This window comes from Xiphophorus couchianus, chromosome 19 (assembly GCF_001444195.1).
Source record: "Xiphophorus couchianus chromosome 19, X_couchianus-1.0, whole genome shotgun sequence".
NCBI lineage: Eukaryota > Metazoa > Chordata > Actinopteri > Cyprinodontiformes > Poeciliidae > Xiphophorus > Xiphophorus couchianus.
This window is the reverse complement of record NC_040246.1, coordinates 14,461,174-14,477,142: the sequence shown is the minus strand read 5'-3', so window position 1 is coordinate 14,477,142 and position 15,969 is coordinate 14,461,174. Positions and strand designations below refer to the sequence as shown.

General features: G+C 38.6%; 2 protein-coding genes across 4 annotated transcripts; both read right to left on the bottom strand.

Annotated features, from left to right (window-relative positions):
• Nucleotides 1-384: 384 nt before the first annotated feature.
• Nucleotides 385-8,372, bottom strand: arhgap11a (Rho GTPase activating protein 11A). 3 transcript variants are annotated; one of them, XM_028000158.1, is made up of 12 exons: nt 7,705-8,372; nt 6,859-6,926; nt 6,656-6,752; nt 6,312-6,568; nt 6,010-6,173; nt 5,782-5,922; nt 4,980-5,054; nt 4,411-4,584; nt 4,200-4,329; nt 3,387-3,495; nt 2,459-2,573; nt 385-2,376 (listed from the first exon to the last, which is right to left on the bottom strand). In XM_028000158.1, the coding sequence occupies exons 1-12, from the start codon at nt 7,831-7,833 to the stop codon at nt 941-943; spliced, it is 2,895 nt and encodes a 964-aa protein (XP_027855959.1). In that variant the 5' UTR covers nt 7,834-8,372; the 3' UTR covers nt 385-940. The 3 variants fall into 3 exon arrangements, with proteins under 3 accessions (XP_027855959.1, XP_027855960.1, XP_027855961.1); XM_028000159.1 differs by having other exon boundaries at nt 2,459-2,537; XM_028000160.1 differs by lacking the exon at nt 4,980-5,054 and having other exon boundaries at nt 7,705-8,370.
• An 833-nt stretch (nt 8,373-9,205) lies between these two features.
• actc1b (actin alpha cardiac muscle 1b) lies at nt 9,206-12,613 on the bottom strand. Its single transcript, XM_028000161.1, has 9 exons — nt 12,470-12,613; nt 11,084-11,233; nt 10,863-10,991; nt 10,552-10,662; nt 10,382-10,466; nt 10,086-10,247; nt 9,809-10,000; nt 9,539-9,720; nt 9,206-9,448 (listed from the first exon to the last, which is right to left on the bottom strand). The coding sequence occupies exons 2-9, from the start codon at nt 11,210-11,212 to the stop codon at nt 9,305-9,307; spliced, it is 1,134 nt and encodes a 377-aa protein (XP_027855962.1). The 5' UTR covers nt 11,213-11,233; nt 12,470-12,613; the 3' UTR covers nt 9,206-9,304.
• Nucleotides 12,614-15,969: the final 3,356 nt, after the last annotated feature.

Genomic DNA, 15,969 nt, shown 5'->3' with positions numbered 1-15,969 from the left:
ATGCAAGCTTCTGTTAGACGGGGCAAAATAAATCTCCACAATCTTGTCCGATTAAAACATAATGCGTCAGATATGATTAAAATATTTTATGAAGCTCTTGATGCTTTATTTCAACTGCTCAGAATGTTGATATTACAGAGTCAGAGAAAAGTTTACGTTCTAACAAATCCTAGACTTCTCGTGACCCGAAAAGCATTTATCAAGACCAAAGAATATTTTAATAAATCTAAATAAAACCACTACTAAAAGTCTTTAAATCAGGATGATACAGTCAGAACTGAGGCTTGGATATTATTGAAGTGGAGAACTAACTACAGGACGCCCCCTTGTGGTTGAAGATTGACTTGATCCAATCACAAAAGGGATAAAGATTTCACTGCCAAATTCACAAAAGTATGAAGCTGTTTTTATTTGTCTGGAGCATTTCACAGTGCTGACAAAAAGCAAAGCAAAAAAAATTAAAAAGTAAAATAAAAATTGACCAAAGCATACAGATTTATAAACACTGATAGGCTTTTTATCCCTCTATAAATTCAACAAAACAAGGGTTTCTTTCTCTTCTTTTTATGACAAGACAGTAAGAAAAGGATATATTCAGCTATTTCTTTAGCTCCCTAAGAAACAAAGAGATCTTTCAAGGTTTTTAAATAAAAGCGTAACATCCATATCTCCATTCACACCACCAGTTATCAACATTTTACATAATTTACCCTGCACTTTGTGATCTAAACGCTTAACATGCAACCATACAGAGTGATATGTCAATATTTTACTTAAGGCATCTGAACGTCTCCCAATAGGCTCGTAAAACAACACAAATCTGCTGCAGCTAACATAAATTAGAGCTTAAGGTAAACATGTCGGAATGTTTAATGTCTTGGGGTAAAAAAACCCACATAGGAAAAAAAAGGGGGAAAAAAGAAGAGAAAAAGGCAGTCTCCTACAAGTCGACAGGTTTTGTAGCAGACAGAAGTTGGTTATGGTTGAGAGGGTTTCTTGGAGAACCTCTGTAATGGCTCATGTTCTCTGCTGCAACCTGCTGCATAATGATCGGTTTCTGGGCAGCTGATGGATCAGACTCCACTTTGGGTTTTGGTTGAACTTTGTTGGTCATGTCACCCAAGGCGCCGGGCTTGAGTTTTCGGGGCAAGGTGCTGAGTCTTTTTGGTGGGACAGGAGGGGCTTTCTTTGCGGGAGCCGTACTGTTGGAGCGCCCTACTTGTGGCCGGAGCTGTGGATGAGGCGAGAGACCGCTCTCTAGACTCACAGCCTTTGTCACATGGCCAGACTGGTTAGCAGTGAGTTCTGGGAGTTTATTGGGCTTCCTGCTCTCTCCCGTCAAAGAGTTGATCCTACGTACAGTCAGTCGCACCGGGGTACGCTGGAACTTCATGGGAGATTTTATTTGCTTGTTCTTTAAGCTTGAAGGAGAGTAAAGGGTGAGCTTGTTGAAGTGTTGAATGTGATCTAGAACCCGACGCTTTTGGTTCTGCCGGCCATCTGGTGAGAGGGCTGGCTGGTGTTTGACTTTAGCTCTGCTCTCTGGGGAAATGTTCACCCCCTCATGTGACTTGCTTCCTAAAGTTTCAGTTATGTTTGGCATATTGGGTTCATCATCGAGTTCAACACCCTGCTTGTAGGGAGTGGATTGGAGCCCAGAAAAGACAGCCAGTGAGAAATGAGCAGGACTCTGCATGTCCAAAGCATCAATAAGCCTGCTGCAGTTCATCTGCTGTGGAACTCTCTCAACTGACCCCAACGTGGAATTGCTACAGCGACCAAAGGAAGGAGATAAACCTTTTTTGACTACTGGACTACAGTGTGGACTAGACTCAAACACACAACTATCAATATGCAAAGGAGTGAGCGCTTCAAAATTAAATTGACCAAAAGTAACCTTTTGTTCATCAGCCTGAGCTTGTGGGCAAAAGGTATTAATTTCAAAGGCTGAGGTTGGAGTACCAGGAACATTTGCTGATAATTTAACCCCACTTTCTCCAACTGAGCTGCAGAAACCCTGTTTGGAAGCCCGGAGGTCACTCTCCGGCTCTCTGGCGTCACTCTGGATATTTACAGCTGGATCATTTTGTCTCAGCGGCTCAGCGACGAAGCGCATGCTTTCCAGGCTCTCTGAGCTAGAAGCGCAGCACAGCTTCTTGGGAAGAATGTTTGCCGGTGACAACTTGGAAGCAACGATCGCTGGCTCAGACAAGTAGCTGCCCTTGAGGGCAGTGGTCAATGGAGTGTCTGTGAAATACCCTCTGTCCAAAGCTTGTGTTCCCACAGGAGTTTCCACAATCCATGAGGCCTGTTGGGCACTCGAATCACACTGGGGGGTCAGCAAGTTATCTTCTGACTTACTGATGTATTTTGAGCCTGAAAAATAGAAGTAGAATTAATAGAATGTTACATTTAATGGACATTTTTAACAATACATTGCATGCTTTCTGGTACTTACTCTTGGATTCAGTTTTTCTGTCCAGATTTGATGGGGTAAAGTCCATCTCCTTGTTGAAAATGAAACCGCTGGTGCTCTCCTGAGTGGCAAGACGCAAGCCAATGGACCCAGACCCCTTCATCAGCACCACAAAAGGAGAAATGAAAGATGAAAGAGCCTTCAAAGAGGGTTAAGCTAAAAGCTAGTGTTTTGTTAAAGAGACCCAAAAGAGGTTACCCAAGTTAAACATAATGTTAGAAAATAGCAGGTTTTAGGGTTAGTTCTTCAGAGAAAGACAGAAATCACAGATATCTGTATTGATTTGATTGGCTTTTTATTATTGTATGGTTCTTAATATACACAAAACTTTGCAACAATAGAATTGCACATAATATACAGCTCACCTAGAACACCCAAACAATTTTGAGTAATTTTTTCCCAACTCCGTTTCAAAAATCCCAGCAATATTTTTATTTACCGTAAGTCACATTTGTCCGTTGCATAAGTTCATAATGGTGAGCAGATTCATTCCAAGGAATGCCAGGTAACGAAAGGAAACCAGACACAAAGTAAAAAGTACGCACTGTTATTTTGTTGATATCAAAACCACAAATCTGAAGAACTAAACAATAGTGAGAACGTGAAAAGAGGAAAATGAATATGAAGCAGCATCAATAAAGTCATTCACCCACTGTGAATGTTATAGAAGATGATTCATATACTTTTTTCTGCAAGTTACTCTTCAGAACATTTTAATAAGGTGCTAGCTGTAAACCGCAGTGCAGAGAATATGTGAAACAATTTTACAGCAATTTTACTGAGGGTGTAAAATTTCATTTTTTAAAAATAGGTAAGTGCAGGACACAGGATGTGGCTATTTCACGTAATTGGTCAAAATTTTCCAAGAAAATTTATAAATGCTAGAGTTCTAGTGGGGCGCCACACTTACAGAGTCTTTGTTGCTCCTCCCCAGACTGAAACGCAGGCGCAGAGATTTGAGTGGAGCTTCTTTTTTGGTGACTTTAGGAGAAAAGCAGCCAGCTCTTCCAGATTCAACTCTGAGAGGGAAACAGATTTAAACATCTGTGAGGAACATAAATTGGCCAGCTTATTTACAGAAACAAGAAAAATAGATTAGATCCATTTCCTGTTTACCTTCTGCAGTTAAATGTAATTGATAAGGTTATTACGTATAATTTCACAGAAATTTATGTGATCTGCTTATCAAAAGAAATATATGCAAGATATTCAACAAGAACAAATAAAAAAAACAGCAGTAATGAACTTACAGACATAGAGAGAAATACAGTAGTTGTGATAGGATAAATGGTAAAAGACAATTTGGATTTGATTTGTAAAAATCTGTAAACTCAAGCTGGATGATTTAGGGTTATTTTCTTATTCAGTAGTACATGCACATTAGAGAGTTCAGCTGTAACAAAAAACCCCCCCAAAACAGACCTATAACCACTGCTACATCCAGACACATGTTTCCTACACAGGGAGAGATTAAACATCAGGGGGATGTTAGTTTTTTAGTCATTTATTAATACATATATATATGGCACAGTTTGAACACAAGTGCACTGAGCTCAGCCTTGGTGTGTTTTTTTTCCTATTTTCCCCAGTAGAGGAAGTGGGGGGGCGTACTGGGAAAAAACCAACTACAAACTACTTGTAATCAGTGCAAGTTAGTAAAAGCATAATAATGAATCCATTTCAAAATAAAGATGCAGACAAAGGAAACAGTTTTGTGACCTACCTGTTGACAATATGCCTGTGGCTAAATCGTTTACTCTTCCTTATTGTAGAGGTAGATGGTTGCCTTTTCGACCTCCCTGTCGACGAGAAGGTATTTTGGGAAGAATCCAGAACTCCTGAAGCACTGCAGGCTAGAAAGCATACAAGAAACATTTAATCTCAACTATAACTGACAGGTGCAGCAAAAGAGCTGAACAAGCTTTCAACAGTACCTGAACCAGGAGTGGAGGTCCCGTTGAACAAAGAGCTGGGGAGAAGTTCAAACCCAAGAGTCTTTTTGACAGATCTACGCTTCTTGTTTGAAAATCCGAATGAGTTACGAGGTTCCAGTGGAAGTTTTCTCTTTGAGGATGGTGTTGCTATCACAGGAGTTGTAGAAGAAAACACTGGAAAACATGGCAAACTTAAGATAAAGATGTCTTCAAATAAGAAGTTGCTGCAATAATAAAAAAACAATAAATTATTTTGAACCAAAGCAAAGATGATCAGCCAGCAGACAATTGTAGGTGATTATATGCAAATAACACGAGCAGGCAAAAAATGTAAAGCCAGCAAGCCAGGCAATTCCAAAATCTTCAGATGATAGGTGCTACAGAAGGTGATTTGAAAAAGATTTTTGTGAGAAAAAAAACAAAGCATCATATTTCATGAAGGAAAAACAAAACATTAATTCCACTTTCAAGAAGACAAAGGCTGCAATCTGATTTGCACAGGAGATAGATTATTTCAGCATCTCATGCTTTCTGATGCGAATCTTATCTCGTGTCACAACTGTACCTACCAAGACCTTCTGTCTGGCTGATATTTGTGGGAGTTCTATTAGTTTTTATCTTATTCAGTGCACCACAGACCATATCTGAAACATGAGACAAACCCAGCCAAATAAACAGGATTTTCTTAGGAAAACACTGGCAGCTTTACACAATATGTTCTACATTAACAGTTCTTCGGACTCAGATCTCCAGAGTTTTTAAGGTAATTTATAAAGCATACATATGAATTATAGACACTAATTGATGCCTGGATGGACAAATGAATGAAGAAACAGGTGGACATATAAGAAATGAAAATGAACGGATAGTTGAGCAGACACCAGAACTGTGGACAGGGACAATCGGACGCATACATACATGGATTGAGAAGCAAATGGACAGGCAGCAAATGAAAGCATAGACAAATGGGCGGACAAAGGGATGAACAGATGTATAGAAAAACAAGAGGATGGACAGATGGACAAAAGAACTGAGGGACAAACAGGAGGACAGATAGTTGACAGACAAAAGGATAGACTGAAAGACAAATGGATGGATTCATAGAACTTTTAGATGTTGGGATATGGACTAAAGTCTGCAAATAAAATATATTTTTTAGATTCATTTCCTTTTTATCATAATAATGTAGACCCAGAAAATATAAAAATCAAATACAGTTTTCCAGAATTTTCTAGACAAGATAAGAATCCTATTAAGACCCAATTATGGTCAACTAGAGTTTAAAGCTACATTTCAGTTGTTGGTTTTCCCTGAGTATTTCAAGTTCTCATTTAAAGATGCCCATAATACAATTTTAACTAAGAGTTTTACCTCCAAAGCTGCGTCTGTTTTTCTTCTTCATCCCTGAGTTTAAGTTCACTTCTTCTAGTTCTTCCTGAGAGGGCGATCGAGCCCCTGGCTCACAACCCATCATGGCAGGAACTTTCTCTTGAAGAAACTGAGGTAGGACACCTGAAGTACACAAGTTAAGTATTTAATATGAGAAAACAAATTCTACAGCTAAGAGAGGAAGTTCAGGCATAGTGTCTCAAGTCATACCAAAGTTTTGGGCATTCTCTATAAAGCAGTGCACAATGGCTGCCTGTAATTTAAGGCACTTCTCTGTGTTGGCGTTCATCTTCTCTGTTCCGTCTCCAGAGTGAAGGAGGTTTGGGGCCAGAATCACAGATAAGTTACCGCTGTCCATTTTATTCTCTGCACTTCTATAATCCGAAAAGAAAATAGAATACATTTCTGAATGTCCTTTTCTTCTAAAAATATCTGCATCAAGACACATAACTTCCACTGAAGATGAGAGGAAAACTGTATAAACAAACTTCAGCTATAAGTAGTTACAATACCTCTGGGATACACTGTGAAGGAAGTCGAAAAAGTGACGCAGTACACAAATGTTTTTGTCTGGTAGCACACAAGACAGCAGCATGGTGGCAGAGGTTCTCTCCTCCGCAGAGGGCAGCTGCTGGACCTTGAGAAGGGCATCCTGCAGCTCTGTGGGCAGAATGGGCTCTGGGAGCTCCCTGAAGAACTGCTTCACCAAACCTGCGACATCACAGGGACGAGCTGTTGGCAGACACTCTTCTCCTGCATCGAGTTTAGCCTGGAGAAACAAACATATTTTTGTTGTGAAATGCAGTTCCCAAAGAATTTGCAGAAGAAAACAAGGCCAGCCATGGCTAACACTCACCCTGAGTTCTTTCAGGCGTACAACAGAACCCGATTTTCTGAACAGACCTTCTGTTTCAACATGTGCAAGCAGTTTCATGCAAGCATCAACCAGAAAGCTGCAAAGATGGCGAAAAATATTTTTTGTTAAAATACTTGCATAACAGCAAGTTCCAACATGCAAAATGCAAGTAGAATTCAAATATAATTAGTGAGCTTTCTTACGTTGGCACACGTCCACATTCCATATTGTAGCATGGCAAGCTGTCCAGCGGTACACCAAAGACTTTTTGCTTTGGAAATTATTAAAAGAAATAATAATTATTATTATTTATCCAGTTCTTAGATTTAAATAAAAAATGGTTTTGTCAACATTAATACATAGCTTCAGACAAATTAGAAACTCTGGCAACTTCTTTGCTTTCTGATTAGAAGGACTTTGGAACAGTATGACTGAAAATATTTGCAATTTCCACTTCCCAAATGCCTACCCAGCTTGTGATTCTTACCATAGTTAATAATTCAGTCCTCAACAGCTTTCTGATTAAACTACTGACTGCTTGAAATAGTCAAAGCAGCTTTTGCCTATTTGTATTATAAAATACTGAACAAAATGCTGAAATATTATGATCCTCACTTCTTTTTTAAGCTGCTGATTCTGCATCTTAGGGACATTTTGTAAATTTTAACAGGCGTTGCAAAAGTGTTGCAACCCTGAAAGTCAGTTTCGAAAAAGTAGGTCATGTGGTAATGACTATTCCGTTTTTATAAATGTGTATCCGAATTTTCCATTTGAAAATCCGTGTTGGGTTGTTGCTAAATTTAGATTTATATTGCTGGCTACTGTGCAAATAATCAGAGGCAGAGCCACACAAAGGATCAACAGTGACTGACGTAAGAAAACATTTGCTTGTCTCAACTGCAAACAAATGAATAATGAAAGCTGATGGTGGAGTTTTGTTCATTCTTGATCTAAAGTTACCACAATTGTTTTATCAAGTGGGAAAAATCTACAGCTACTGCAAGCACAAGACAAATATGGTAATGTTGATTAAATGTCTTTAAACTTACCAAATGGTTGGCTGTTGACTTGCAGCTGGTTGCTTTGTTTTTGTTCCAGTTCTTTATCTTTATTCCATAAACAGTGCGAAGGTGCTGAACAGCCGCTAAACGCATCACATTTTTCTCCATGACGTTCATGTTTTAAAGTACTTCCTTCGAAGAATTGCACTATTAATTATCTCTGATACTGTTCTCTTTCACCACCATTAATGAACAAGGTACACGGGAAACAGTCCTGCCTAAAACCCAGCTCTTCCTAATTCTATCACTTTTCTCAAATCTCTAAATCATTTTCTCGAGGCACCTATTAATACTACTAACGGTCTTACAGTTCAACGAAACAAAAGCGTCACTGTCCAGGTATCACGACAGTGAATTATACATAGTAAGCAGCCTCTCTCGTCTATACGTTGCGGTCATCAAGTTAGCAAGCAAACGTTAGCTACACAGATTAGCAGTCATGTTAGTTTGTAAACAAACGAAAAAACGAAAGAGCTTCTCGTTTCCATCCGACCTCAAGTTGTCCACTATGTTTTCTCAATCAGTAAGCGAAGTACATTCCACTTATTTAGGCCTTCCACAAGTTTACTGCATGGTGCTATCGTCCTCTCAACAATAAGTTGTGAAGCTGGCTACCTATTTCCGGAGTACTTTCAAACAGCGGCGCTCCCTGTGCTCTATTTTCTGATTGGACGGACACGATTCGAATAACATTTGCCTCGGGGTGTGTGTTTTATTACCCAGCGTCTCCCGCCTGGGCGGTGCACGAGGACAGTTCTGCTAGAGCAGTAACTCCGGTTTACTGTGTAACTCAAACAAGGTACAATTTTTACACGGAACTAAAATTTGTTGATCAAAATATGCATCAAGACCTGGATTTCAATGCCTTACTAGCTTGTTTTTACATGTACGTACCCACATTAAAGAGCTTAGGTCAAATGGTAAGCGTGAACAAACCATAATCACCTTTGGAACACTTTCCCAAAACTGAACGTTATATATTTTGTTGTTATACATATTTCTGTTTTCTATTAATAAACCAATAACAAAATAATACAAAATGATAAATGATCCAGAAACTGACATAGAAAATTGATTTATATTATTTAGGGACTGATTTAAGAAAGTCAGAGCTCATTTGAGGCCTTTCATTTCTAACGGCTTAAGAAGTTAAAGAGGATTCAAAGGACAGATAGACATCAGTGTCAAAAACATGGCGGCCAACTCCTCATCACTTCTGTTCTACCATCACTCTGCATTAGTATTAAATTAAAAAAATACTAACAGATAGCATTCTGCTGGTCCATACAACTTGGTAGTCCTCCAAATACCAGTAAGATATAAGAACATTTGTGTCTGTAACCTGAAATAAAATACACAAAAACATTAATATGGAATAAAAAGTTTTGTGAGCCACTGTGTGCATCAGCAAAAAAGGCCAGACTAGGCCTGATCCATTATTGTGTTTTGTTTCATGTTGGATTCTTGGCTAGTAATTGCATTGTTCAGGTACTTTTTCAAAGGCTTATCTTTATTACAACAATGCATAAACAGGTATATACAACACAAAGATGTACAAGTGTATGAATGGAAACATGTGACTACTGGTTTAGAAGCATTTCCTGTGGACAATAGAGGGGCCGGCTTCATCGTATTCCTGTTTGCTGATCCACATCTGCTGGAAAGTGGATAAGGAAGCCAGGATGGAGCCACCAATCCACACAGAGTACTTCCTCTCAGGTGGAGCAATGATCTAGATAGGATGTAAGCAAGTTTTGATTTTTATGAAAGGTGAAATTCCACTATCAGAGTTTGGTAACTTGTAAACCTTTAAATTTCTAACCTTGATCTTCATGGTGCTTGGGGCCAGGGCTGTGATCTCCTTCTGCATACGGTCAGCAATACCAGGATACATTGTAGTACCACCAGATAGCACATTGTTGGCATACAGGTCCTTACGGATGTCAATGTCACATTTCATGATGCTGTTGTATGCAGTTTCATGAATTCCAGCAGACTCCATGCCTATTGGAAAACAAGCAGAATTTAATAAATTACTAAGGAAAATACTAGATTGAAGTAAAAAGCATCTACCAGGTGCATGTAAACTCACCAATAAAAGAAGGCTGGAAGAGTGTCTCTGGGCAACGGAAACGTTCATTACCAATGGTAATGACCTGACCATCGGGCAGTTCATAGCTTTTTTCCAGCGAGGAAGAGGAGGCAGCAGTGGCCATCTCATTTTCAAAGTCAAGAGCCACATAGCACAACTTCTCCTTAATGTCTCTCACAATCTCACGCTCAGCTAAGAGGTAAAAAGTTTGAGCAGTGAGGAAAAGACAGTCAGCCTCTCTAACAAATGCATAAAACAAAGCCTGATATCCCCCTACCAGTTGTGACAAAGGAGTAACCACGCTCAGTCAGGATCTTCATCAGGTAGTCAGTCAAGTCACGACCAGCCAGATCAAGACGCATTATGGCATGTGGCAAAGCATAGCCCTCATAGATTGGGACGTTGTGGGTAACACCGTCACCAGAGTCCAGTACGATACCTTAAGCAAGACCAGAAAAGCAAGAATTAGTGAAGCATGCATACTTGCAACGATGATGGCAGTAAATTGTAGTTTTAATCAAGTACAACTCATACCATAAAGAAATTCTTGAAAATGATAAAAAAATTACTGACCAGTGGTACGACCCGAAGCATACAAGGATAGCACAGCCTGGATAGCCACATACATGGCAGGAACATTGAAGGTCTCAAACATAATCTGAAAAGAAAAAATGATCAGAATAAAAAGAAGTCTCAACTTGAGGAATGTTGTGACCAAAATGTTTGGACAAAACTCTAATCACCTGAGTCATCTTCTCCCTGTTGGCCTTGGGGTTCAGCGGGGCCTCAGTGAGGAGGGTAGGGTGTTCCTCTGGAGCTACACGCAGTTCATTGTAAAAAGTGTGATGCCAGATCTGACAGAAAGAAAAAAAAAGCAGCTGACATGAAGTCAGGTACAACTGCTGGCTGGATAAACACCAGACTGTAAGGATAAAGTGAAATCTAAAAAAAAGCCACTTGTAAGTGTGGTAGATGAGGTTGTAAATTCTAATGACTGTAGAATCTCAGCTGTTGTGAAGGATTTAAGAAAGTCTCTTTGTTAACACACACACACCTTCTCCATGTCATCCCAGTTGGTGATGATACCATGTTCAATTGGGTACTTCAGAGTCAGAATACCCCTTTTGCTCTGGGCCTCATCGCCCACATAGCTGTCCTTCTGACCCATGCCCACCATCACACCCTGAGAGGAAAGAAGAGATATGTTTTCACAACCATATTCCAAGAATAGATTTTTGATTAATGATTTTTTTTCAAGAGGCCCTTTATCTTCACCTGGTGGCGGGGTCTTCCAACGATGGAAGGGAAGACAGCTCTGGGAGCATCGTCTCCAGCGAATCCAGCCTTAACCAAGCCAGAGCCATTGTCGCACACAAGTGCAGTAGTCTCATCGTCGTCGCACATGATTACAGCTTATCTGGTGGTCTATAATTCAAGTATGAAAGATTGAAACAAAATTTAAGGGGATATTAAAAACCAAGCTATTTCTATTTTATTAATATCATTGAGAAGAATTTGTCTACTATTTCCATTCCCATACATACTCTGCATGTATGCGAATGGGAATGGTTATGGGGATGTACTGCCGGTCTGACACTTTGCTTTTATGTATTTTTCTGTTTTTATGTATTTATTCATGGTCACTGTCCTTTTGGATGGGCTTTTTATTGTTGTATTGCAGTTTTGCCCCTGCTTCCAAGATAGATTTCTCCTATGGGAGACTAATAAAATTATCTTATCTTATCTTATCTAAGGCAGACAGCTAATGAGCATTTGAGTGAATAAATATTCCATAAAATCCCATTATCCCAAGAAAACTCCCCCAGTACAGTAAGGCAACAGAACCCACAATACTGTTTGAATAAGGTGCACCTTAAAAAAATCTACAGTATGTGCAACCAATAAGAGTTGTTATATTTATTATTTATTGACTGTGCCTGAAGATGTAATAATGCCAGATGTGAGCTATGATACCTGCCAGGGCAATCTAATAACTGTAAGGTGTTAATAATAGCTAACACAACTCACATCAACAGAAGCTACCAATGAAGTGTTAATTAATGTGCTATTTTAGAACTAGATTTGTCATGAACCTCTGATAACATATCTCTCCAGCCACAATAATCTCTGGAAGCTGCTCAGGTTGCACCAAAGATGGGCATAAAAGAGAGACCTGAGGTCTATTTTAGGTTCTGTACCCCCCTACCCCCTCCACTGTGCTAAATGGAGTGAAACAAGTGACAAGTGGATCTCCAGCTATGCCAGATCAGAAGTGGCTGGACTGTGATACTTTTGTCTTACTGCTTCACAACATGCCTCAGATGCCCATTATCTTCATTCACTTGAACCTTGAAATAATTCCTTATTATCCTCATATATTCTGCACTATTCTAGGTATTTTTACCACATGAAGTTTGTGTTTACTTTCAAAATTTTAATAAAAGAAAATAGCCTAAGGTATTTCAGCATCACTTTGTAATTCACCCCTAATAACCAGGACTTTTAGTTTTAAATATATCTGCAAATCATTTCATTATTCATGAAGTCAATCATTACCTAATTATTTATTCAAACCTATAGAAGTGGACTTACAATAAAAACATCAGAAGCTACTTACAATTATTGTTTGAGAATCAGAGACAGTGTGTGCCATGTACTTACCAAGGTGCACTGGCAGACAGATGCTTCCACTGGGACGAGGTTTCATGGTATGGAGTATCCCTTATATAGCCCCCACAGTGGATCCAGGAATCAAGGGGGGTTGTACCCAGGCTTTAGACAAGCCCAAATAAGAACTTCCAGCACACCAGCAAGCCTCAGGAAAAGTGTCTTTAACTTATATGGATAGGCTTTCCTGTTCATAATAAAATCACAGAACCACTGGAATGTCTTAAAAAATTAAAATGTGAAAAGAGTTAGAAGTCAATGGATTGCTATGTGACACACTTTAAAAATCAATCAAGTGACTTTGAGCTTTGGTCTAATTGTAGATGTCTTGCTATTATTTAAATAACATAATTGATCTATTTAATAATCATATTTTAATTGCTATTTCAGTGTGCATAAGGCACAACGCTTATATGCATCATGTATAACGCCACAAAAAGCCCACTAATAGGACTCAGTAAATGCACCGTCACTGGTGTCTTGATAAGGCAATGCAGAACATTGTATACGTCTGTAAATCATCCTGCCGGTGTGTGCACTCAACCATCTCAGTGTGTGGAACAGCTGATGGTAACACCAGCTGGGCTCTGAGTGTCTTATCTGACCAAGTGGGGCTCATTTCTGATTGGCTCAGATGTTTCCTTGTAGGGTGATTGGAAGTGCCAGAGTCATCTATGAGCAGACAGCGAGTTTGAAAAGAGCAGCTCCATATTTGTGAAACCCACAAGTTGAAAAATATTTTTGTGGTGTGTTCAGTGCCATATGAGGAAATATTGTCACTTGCAGGAAATATGCTAATATTTGAGTTCTTAGTTAAAGTACCATTATTCCATGGGCAAATGTTATAAAATATAGTAATTTATAATTGTTGCACAATTTCAGACTTGTGAAAGAAATCATAGCATGTAAAATGTTAAGTTGTATCACAACTAAAGGAATGAAAGAGCATTCCTTTGTGCCACACTACTCACCATACACTATTTTTAACTTCTTGTCTACAGATAGGAGCAGGATGCTGTAAATTTTTACAAACTGTTTAAATTGCATTAGAAATAGCATAGCAAAGAACTTGTGGTAAATTTGTCTTTTCTGTGGAGGGATTTACTGACTTGAACTACAGAGGTTTGGAATAATAAATAATAAAAAGTAAATAAACAAGAATACCTCAAAAATATTTCGCAAAGGCACATGACTATGTTTTGATACCACCTCTTACAATAAATGAGTTTAATAACTCTATCATATCAATGTTTAGCAAGCTAGCTTTCTATTTAAAATAGACTTAAATATACATAATTTACCCTGTTTTATGTTGAGTTTCTCTATGTAGAAAAGAAACAACTAATAAAAACATTCATAGTATACTGACACAAAAAAGTTACTAATGCAACCACTGCACACAGAAAAATGAACTACAACAAAGGTTAAAAAATACATGGTGCAGTTATAACATAACAGCTGCAAATCTCACATATGCCCACTTCAAAAATTCAAATGCATTAAAATGAGCTGATCTTATTATGTAGCATTGGGAAACTGGTATCAATACACAGTAGTATGTAAAAAAGAGCCTATTTAAGTGATATCAAGAGTTTCCAGCAGAGCACAATGAGAGGACCTGAATCAATTAAAATGTGTAACTGCTACAAAAATTATAATAATCACATTATTGCACTTTTTAAATATGAAGAAGTTAACTTGCTAGAAAATGTAAAAAAAAAAAAGGTAACTTTTGTCATTAATAGAAAGCAGCGTTTTTTTAATCACTCGGATTGCACAGCATAGCGTAGCATAGCATAGCATAGCATAGAAAGTGCACCCTTCTATCAGTGTTTCTGTTTCTTTTTTTGTGTGTGCCTGTTCACACCTAGTTGGTCGTAGCAGATGGCTGCTCCCACTGAGCCAGTTTCTGCTCAAGGTTTCTTCCTGTTACAGGGAATTTTCTTTTCCATGGCGGTTACATGCATGCTTGGTATGAGGAACTGCTGCAAAGTCACAGTGTGAGTTAATGTTTACTGTCACTACATACTCGTCCAGGGATGAATGTTTAAAGTCAATGACTTTAAGCACTCTGTAGGTTTTCTAAGACAGAAAACATTTTTTTAACCTGAAGTCTGAAAAATAATGATAACTTGACTGTATTGTTTAATACGTACGGTACGGAGCCCTCTAGGGGACATGGGGATTTTTTTTTTCTTTTGCGTTACCTCGCAATACTTTTGCGTTCCCTCGCAATACTTTTGCGTTACCTCGCAAAACTTTTGCGTTCCCTCGCAATACTTTTGCGTTACCTCGCAAAACGTTTGCGTTACCTCGCAAAACGTTTGCGTTCCCTAGCAAAACCTTTTGCGTTACCTCGCAATACTGTACTGGTCAGTTATGCAGCATAATTGAATACTGCAAGCCTTTCTTACGGTGGGCGCCGTACTTTCTGCTTTAATATAAGGTTATGTGAGGTTTTTCCATGAATGTTAGTATCTTTTTGTGAAATATCTGAAGTTTTATATCTTTCTTTAGGATAGAAAGGCACCACAAACCTACGATATAAACAGAAACCTTCCGTAAGTAGGAAAGAAATAAAAATACATTATAATTTGGACTATTTCTGAGTTATTATCGCGGGTAATAAATCATCTGACAGTTTTGATTGTGTCTCTGTTGTGCTCTAGTCTGAATGGTTTAAAGAGCTGCTTTCAGTGCCGCCCGCTCTATCTTCGCCTTAACAGACATAAACATGCAGTAAAAAATAAATCGATTTTCAATCAGTGTTTTGCACCAAACAGTTAACAATAATAAACAAGTTTTCACTGAGGCTCTGTAAGAGCCATATGAATGAAATAAGTAATTATTGATATGACAGGAGCAGCGGCTTTGACACTTAGGTGTGTCGACGTGGGAGTGACGTCACCAGGTATGAATGGGAAGGATACTGGCTTTGTGTGTATTAGGAAGCAGGTGAGCGGGGCGGTCAGTCCTTGCAAAGTTTGGAGCCTGATCATCAAAATGGAATAAATCGATAATTGTGACAGAATAAAGAAGAGGTTTGGAGTTGATTGATACACAGACAGATGAGATTCCCCAAGTTAACCCAGTGCGGCCCTTTACCATCATTAGTTTGTCGTGTGTTTAATAATAAAAACTTGTTAACAGTAAAAACTGTTTGGTGCAAAACACTGATTGAAAATCGATTTATTTTTTACTGCATGTTTATGTCTGCTAAGGCTAAGATGGAGCGGCACTGAAAGCAGCTCTTTAAACCATTCAGACTATGAACACAACAGAGACACAATCAAAACTGTCAGATGATTTATTACCCGCGATAATAACTCAGAAATAGTCCAAATTATAATGTGTTTTTATTTCTTTCCTACTTATGGAAGGTTTCTGTTTATATCGTAGGTTTGTGGTGCCTTTCTATCCTAAAGAAAGATATAAAACTTCAGATATTTCACAAAAAGATACTAACATTCATGGAAAAACCTCACATAACCTTA

Bases quoted from the DNA above. Each gene is read 5' to 3' on its own strand.
- actc1b (XM_028000161.1), bottom strand. From the start codon at position 11,212: ATGTGCGACGACGATGAGACTACTGCACTTGTGTGCGACAATGGCTCT. The intron at 10,001-10,085 runs GTAGGGGGATAT...TTTACCTCTTAG, and splicing joins TTACTCCTTTGTCACAACTG to CTGAGCGTGAGATTGTGAGA. The intron at 9,449-9,538 runs GTTAGAAATTTA...CATCCTATCTAG, and splicing joins CAAGCACCATGAAGATCAAG to ATCATTGCTCCACCTGAGAG.
- arhgap11a (XM_028000158.1), bottom strand. From the start codon at position 7,833: ATGAACGTCATGGAGAAAAATGTGATGCGTTTAGCGGCTGTTCAGCAC. The intron at 2,574-3,386 runs GTAAGTGTGGCG...GTGCTGATGAAG, and splicing joins GGAGGAGCAACAAAGACTCT to GGGTCTGGGTCCATTGGCTT. The intron at 2,377-2,458 runs GTAAGTACCAGA...TCTATTTTTCAG, and splicing joins CAGAAAAACTGAATCCAAGA to GCTCAAAATACATCAGTAAG.